Raw genomic sequence first — 7,674 nt, forward strand, 5'->3', positions numbered from 1 at the left:
AGAGTTGTAGGTTTTTGGTCTGATAGGGTCAGTGAAATCCCCTCAGGATTTGTCCTGAGATCCTGTACCTCAGATTGTACATCCTTTGTCAGTGTCAGCCATGTGGATGAGTCACGGCCATTGCTTGGCCAATGTTCTCTCTGTGAAAGCCTGAGAGAAGGTTTTCTCTCCATGTGACTCTCCTTATGCATACTCTATATCATCAATCACTCTCATCTTTGGCCCCATAATCTCCTTGATCAGAAAATTTGGGACACTACTGAGTTACATGATGTTACAGTACAAGTTCCGATATTTCCTGAGTCTTAATTGACCTTGGAAGGCTAGGGCCAAAATGTTGTCTTTCCTGTGGCCATCCTTTTTCTCTAATTTTGGTCTGCAAACTTAGGTTGCTAACCATCCAGAGAGAAGTTTATTGTTATTACCATACAACCTTGTTAAGTCCTTATAGTCTCCGTAGTCTACTCTGCAGGATACACACTCCATCTGCAGCCCCTCCTGCAGTCCACCCACTGCTTGTTCTGAGCTCACAAGCCTGTTCCCGAGAGAACTGATAACCCACTAGCAGCCCAGACCTGTGATCAAGTCCAACATGAAAAAGAGACAACCTGCTTCTCTTGGTGCTTGCTGGGAAGGACCTTACACCATCATGCTAGCATGCCATCAGCTATCAAGTTTGCCAGAAAGAACAGCGGTCTATGCTGATGTTTGCTGAGCTGAGATAATAAAAAATTTAAAATTAAAAAAGAAAACTGTATAAACCTCTAGTAGGTCTATACTTTCACATGTTTTTTTCAGTTCTGATATTACTGTGTTGATACTTTTTCTAATCAATCTATCTATTTGTGACATTGTGGTTTTAATGTTCCCAATTTCAATTGTGTTAGCGCTTGTTTGATTTTCCATGTGAATTGCTATTTATTTTGCATAGTTTTATGTACCATAAATATTTCCTCTGTTGCCACAATATTGAGTTACTTCCCTAGTTAGAGAGGGAATCTGTACTAAGTTGCCCCACCATGTCCAGAGCAGCATTTGTGCTGGGTGTAGTGTTCATGTTAGTCACACCAATGAGTCTCCTTGCATTTTGACTGTAGCACAGAGTAGTGCCCCTGATCTTCCCTTTACCTTCTGTCACCATCTTTCTTAGAGCAGGTGGTGTTCCTTTTTGCACTGCTGGACTGTGCTATTTGCCTGCTTGCCCAACTGACACATAGCAGAGGACTGCTTCCAGTCAGTTGTAGCTAGCTCTAAGACTAGATTTTGGCCTCCAGAACAATGGAATCTGGGTGGTTTCAGCTTCTACTTCTCCACGGAATGCCCCCTAGTCTGCTGTACATCTGTTGACTCTCTACCGTGGCGTGATGAAACTTCCCTCTTTCCATACAGAGATGAGAGCAATGCAGTGACCGTGGAGCTGTTCTGCAGTTGGAGTTGAAACACTGAGATCTTTAAAATACAATGGCAGTTCCATTCATTCTGCTACTCCTCCACGGAAAGAGATTAGGGTGAATTTTTACTTTTTCTTATTTTTTTTTAACAGTTTCTTTTCTATATTAAGGAAAATAAAAATAATAAAATTATTAGAATTGGTACATAATTTCAACATCATATGATAGGGATGCAACAATAGTTGTTTTATTGCACATGGTTGTCTTCAAAGTAGTGGCTCAGATTCCAGATAAATGCCCATAAAATTAGCCAAAATATTTCACTGTCTAACTGCTGATTTGAGTCTCAGTCCTCAGGAAATAGTTTATTGTTTTCACTGCTGCCTCTAACTGTCCAAACCTCTCCCAGTCCATCATTTCTCAGTCGCCCAGTTAGGAGAAAAGTTGCTTGTGCCAAACACCTGTTGCTTTCCACAGCTGCTCTATTTTTGCCACATGGTCTGGGATCAGCAGCAGTGAGCTATTTCTTCTGAAACAATCAATCTGATTTTCTTCTCCCCTTTCAGTTCCCTCTTAGTTCCCATGTGCCTTCAGCTCCCTTTGGATTCTCTGTAGGCTGTTTTTGTCCAGCCCCTTGGTGCTTTGTTATGGAGGTGTTCAGTAGTGAATATGGAGCACTTCACCACTTTGAGCAGACCAGTAAAACCCTTGTCTTGTGAATTTTCACTCATTAGAAACAAATCTTAGTTTCATCTTCTTTCTGTCATAGTACCTACAGCAGCCTTTGTGATTATCAGGTGCATGAGATGAGTATTTTCCTTCTGATACTCTCCTCATATTGGTTAATTCTCCTGCAAATGCTTGCAATGCAATTATTTATTTTCTGCACTTCTGTCCCTTACTTCTTCATTTATTTGCTATACTGGTCACTCATGCTTTGTAGTCTTTTATTTTAATCATCTTGAAATGGCCTTGACTCATACATATGGATGACACTGACATAGGGTGTGCAAACTGCGATACAGGGTTACAGGATAAATCTTTTTTTTTTTTTTTTCAGAACTGGGCCTTGAACTCAGGCCCTTGAGCTTGCCAGACAAGTGCTTATTCTGCTAGCCATCTCCCCAGCCCCAAGCTTATCTTTTTTTTTTTTTAAACAGGACAAATCTTGAGGGGATTTGACTGACCTAATCACATACAAATGTTTCATTTGTTGCTATATAGGTCTTGCTTTGTCTTGGTTATAACCATTCAGCATGAAAGTATAAAAATGAGGCATAAGAAGTAAAGCCATATTAATATGCTGAGCTGTGAAAGGTTCAGGTCAACAACCTCGGACATTGCCAGTCCTAGGGATACTCAACTACTATTATGGACTACTGGACTATATTGGATTATTTTCTTGAACTCACACAACTACTATATTTAAATGGCAATGGAATTCCCATATCTAACAAAACTAAACAAAAAGGAGGATACAAAGAAAGGACCATTTTATATTTCTATATACAAAATAATTAGGATAGATATACAGTTACTTTCTCTTAATTCAAGAGAAGAAAGTTTTGTACTAATAGTATTTGGATAGGATATCATGTCTGCATTTTGTACTATGAAGAACCACTATGAAGATAACAATATGCAGTGTTTTAATTTTTGAAACTGTCCTATTAATTTGGTTTGAATCTTTATCATTTCTATCTGTTTCTGAATAAAATTTAAAAAATCATATTGAATTTTATTTTTATGGTGTATAAGTTAACATTACTTTTTGAGTTCATTATTTGTCTAGTTACACTATTTTTGAGTGTGTTCAATAATCTTTTGAATTTTTTTAGTGGCTTTTCTGATCATTTTATGTAGTTCTTAAATTCAATTTATAATTTTTTTTCTGAATTGATTGTATCTGCATCAGCATTTTGATTTTTTGGGAGTATTTTTTCATGGTTTTATTTTTTGGCTTTATGACTGAGTGTTGAGGTTTGATGAGAGCTCAAAATATTGGTGTTAATATGAACTTCTCTCTAATTAGTGGAGCCTGCTGTCTGATTCGGAGATGGGAATATATGCTGGTATGAAACTATTAAATAAGTGTTACAGAACATTCATGAAGAGGCCAATGAGTTAATTGTTAACCCACTTAAGGATCTTTATCTTATGAAAATTATCTTCTCTGTTTCTCTTATTTCTGCCCAAGTGATGCTTTAAATAAGGAAATATTTTTGGCAATTTTTCTCAACATTGATTAGGAGAAACTCAAAGACATTTCCAGGTAAATAAGCAAGTTAAGTCTGCCATACATGTGAATCTAATGTGGAACTGTTCTTGTTCCGCAAGAATGAAGCCCAGGTGCAAAGTACTGAGTTGAAATGTAATAAGGTGAATTAATTGCAGTGTGTTCAATTTTATTAGTTTCAAAGGACTCCATAGATATCAATTTTTATTGTTTATGTTCAAACACAACAGAATGAAATAACAAGAAAACATTAAGAATCTTTTCTCTTAAGTGTTCGGATGAAAATATATTCAGGAAATACACCACATGATATGAAGGAAGAAAAGTCCTAAGTGCTTCTGGAATTGTATGTCTTACTGTAAACAATTGACAAAATTTAAGTAATATTATTTTTTTAGCATCCTATGTATTTCAGTTATTACAAAAATTTTTAAATTATGTATTTCATTAATTGCATAGGAGTACTCTGGTTATTTAAGAAAGGAAAGAGAGCAAGATGTAAAGATTTGATTATTTAAAGATCCAGCATTAAATAATTTTTTATGCTATGGCCACTTTCTCAATGCATGCACATGTTCCAATAAACGAGCCCCAATATACCTATCCTTTTAATATCCAAAAATTTTAGACACTATTCCCATGGAAACAGCCCTGGTGGATATCCTAACATCTTCTCCTGGTACACTTTATTAAATGCATCTGCTTGAGCTACAGTGAAGTGAGTCTTCCAATCCCCAGAGACTCCTGCAAAATAGAATATAGACAGTTAGAGTAGATGTAGTGATAGGAGTTCAGGACACAGCACATCCCCTCTCCTACTTCCTGTCATGTACATTCTAGCTAATAGAATAGAATTACCAAAGACCAAGTGAGACATCGTTGTACACTTGGTAACTATATTCATGTACACTTCTACCTTCATGGAAATGACTTTTTTTCTACTCTTCTTTCCCAAAGCATCATGGGCACAATCCATCAGCAACAACACTGACTATATCTCTGTTACATTTGTAATGTAGCTACTTCTCACCATTATGTCACTACCTCTTCTCCCAACCCAACAGCACTTTTCAGGTTGCCTATTGTCTAGTTACGTCAGAGGTACTCAAAATGGTAGTCTTGTCCATCCTTCCTTTGGATCCGCAGAATTCAGACACTTTGGAGTTAGTTTCCCACAACTACTAGGTTGGCTGAAACAAAGAGTTCTCTCCCAGCACTTGGCTGCAGGTGACCCCATTCCTTGATAGTCCTATCTATATCTCTTAAGTCACACATTCTCTTTTCTGTCCTTATAATGGGTTTTTTGACTCAGCCTGAAACAAGACAGGCTCCCTGCTCCTGCAAGTAGCATTCTTTGACTCTTCACTGGAATTCTATTCTATCAGGCGTATTTCCTTTCTTTGTCTTTTTGTGACAAGGTCTCACTGTACAGTTCATCCTGGCTTTTTGCTCATTTCATAGCCCAGGCTGGACACAAATTTTGAAGGATCCTTCTGCCTGAGCCTCCTGGATTCTGGGATTGTGGACATGTACCACCATGAGAGAATTCTCGAGCATATTTATGTCTGTTGCAGGTGTTTCCTTCCATTCTTTTCTCCAATATGACCTTTTCAGTGAGTTTCTGTCACCATTAAGAATAGTGCAGATATTTACTTACTCTGTGTTTCATTATACCCTTAATTGTGTGCTCAATTTAGCCACACAGATACTGACATTGGAGCAATTGTATATGGAAAAAATGCTATATATTTCCTTTTTGAGATTTGTGTATGTCATTTTTCACAAAAATAGCCTCTTCGTTATTTTTTTAAATTTTAATACCAAGATTGCTATTTCTCATGACCTTAAACTTGCTAGGTATGTGTTGTGACACTAAGCTCTTTCTCTGGCCCTGTTTCACAAATATAAGAAAACAAAGTTTATCTTTTAAATTTCAACAGAAAATTCATTGTTTAAAAGAGTAACATGCATGTACTGTATATAAAATAAAAATATTAGATGCATTCATAATAGATTGTGTATTCCAGCAGTTTTTTCCTCCAATTTTATACATGATGGGCAATAATTCTTGAACAGTTATTTGGTAAAAAAGTGATGAATGAGGTTTTTTTTATTTAAAAGAGGGCAGGAAAGTAATTTGTAGTATACCAATGTTAACTGTTGCATTTTTTTTTACTTTAAAGAGAGAATAATAATAGAAGCAAGGATACATAATTTTGAAACAATGTAGTAGGAAACAATAAAACAATGATACAAAATCAATTATGCTTCATAATCTGAGCAACTAATTTAAAGACAAGAATATACAGTGTAAGAACCATTGTTGAGTTCCCATCATTTTGTTTAGTGAATTTCTGTATCATTTTTTATGATTTTTCACTATGTTTAATTTATTTAAAAGATAAAGAAATGAGGGCCAGCCAAAGAGCTCAGTGGATTAAAACACATACAAGAAGGTGCAAGGACTGGAGGTTCAATCCCTGGGCAGGCCATGCTGGCCCTGTCTCTGGGACATGCTGAGATAGCAATTGAGACTGGGTGAGGTGGTGCGCGAGTGTAATCCAAGCACTTGGCAGGCTGTAAGAAGGCGGATCGCTACTAGTCTGATCCAGTAATGAGACTATGAAATCCCTCTAGACCCTTCCCTAAAATACAAATAAATGAATAAATAAAAATACAAATAAATAAATAAAATAAGAAAATGAGAACTAAATGATTGTTGAAAAACAATGGTTAGTTGCATATTGTTATGTTCAAGGTAGTTGCTCAGGTTCCAAGATACAGGTTTAAAAATTAATCAGATAATATAAACACAATCCCTTCTTTTCTATGAACTAAAAAGAATTTGAAGTATACCCATCTTAACTGTTGCATTTTTTTACTTTAAAGAGAGAATAATAATAGAAGCAATGATACATAATTTTGAAACAAGATAGTAGGAAATAATCATTTATAAATTGCATATTGTTATCATCATTAGAGCAAAAGTAGTTGCTCTAATTACAATAATAGACATGTAAAATCAATCCAACAATGTAAGCACAAACTGTTTTTTCCAATGAAATATTAAAAGTTGGTAGTATAATTGTCTTAGTTATCTTAGAGATATATTTTCTCGATTGCCTTTCCTTTCTGTTTTTTTCCTATTCCAGTTTCTCTGTTCTTCCTAGGTGTTTCATTCCTGCTTACAAATTTCTATTATATACTTTGGATCTTCTTCACTCTGCCAATTTCCTACAAGAGGAAGACAATAAGTTGTTTATACATAGGGGTCTGATACATTTCACTTAATAATATGATCTCTAGTTGCATCTATTTATCCATAAAGCCCTCTAGTTTAACTGCATTTATAGCTGAGTAATGTTTCACTGTACAAACATAAAACTTTTCTATCCATTCCTCAGTTGACCAGCATTTGTTTTTCTCCCAAGATTTATCTATTATATGGTGCTATAATAAACATGGACACACATATTTCACTGTGGTATGATGATTTAATTCTTTCTGGGAGACCCTAAATAACATAGTTGGATTTCATGGAACTTCTAATCCTTGTTTTCTGGTGAATCCCCATACTTATTTCCACAGCGATTAAACCACTCTACACTCTCAACAAAAGCAGAATCGTTCCTTCTCCTACATAGCCCCACCAGCGTTTGATACTGGTTGATTCCTTAATGATGCTATTCTTTCTAGTGTGAGATGGAGTGCAGTGTTTTAATTTGTATTTCTTGAAGGACTAGTGATGTGATTCCTCCAGATGTGCAAAAAGTCTTAATCTGATAAGATCACAGTAGTTGATTCTTTCAAGTAATTCCATTGGAGTTTGGTAGACTTTTAATTACATTTTATTTTCATTAACTGGTATTGGGCTATTCAGAATTTTGTAACTTCTTGATTCACTTTTGTTAATTCATATTGATCTAAGAATATACCCACTTCTGTGTTTTCCATCTTAATCGTGCAAAAATTTTGAAGCAGATATTGATGGTCTTATGAGTTTCTACAGGATCTGTATTGATTTCATGTTTTTCATTGCTTATGTCA

At 35.7% G+C, this 7,674-nt stretch overlaps 1 protein-coding gene across 4 annotated transcripts in view; it reads right to left on the bottom strand.

The window, feature by feature from the left end:
• Positions 1-3,814: 3,814 nt before the first annotated feature.
• Positions 3,815-7,674, bottom strand: part of LOC101563803 (bile salt sulfotransferase-like) — a 43,045-nt gene continuing 39,185 nt past the window's right edge. For all 4 annotated transcript variants that reach the window (XM_023708579.1, XM_004648403.2, XM_023708580.1 and 1 more), the window contains one exon: positions 3,815-4,371. In XM_023708579.1, coding sequence (XP_023564347.1) covers positions 4,259-4,371 — 113 coding nt within the window. In that variant the 3' untranslated portion in view covers positions 3,815-4,258. The remainder of the gene's footprint in view (positions 4,372-7,674) is intronic.

This window comes from Octodon degus, unplaced genomic scaffold (genome assembly GCF_000260255.1).
Source record: "Octodon degus isolate 3935 unplaced genomic scaffold, OctDeg1.0 scaffold00404, whole genome shotgun sequence".
Classification (NCBI taxonomy): Eukaryota; Metazoa; Chordata; class Mammalia; order Rodentia; family Octodontidae; genus Octodon; species Octodon degus.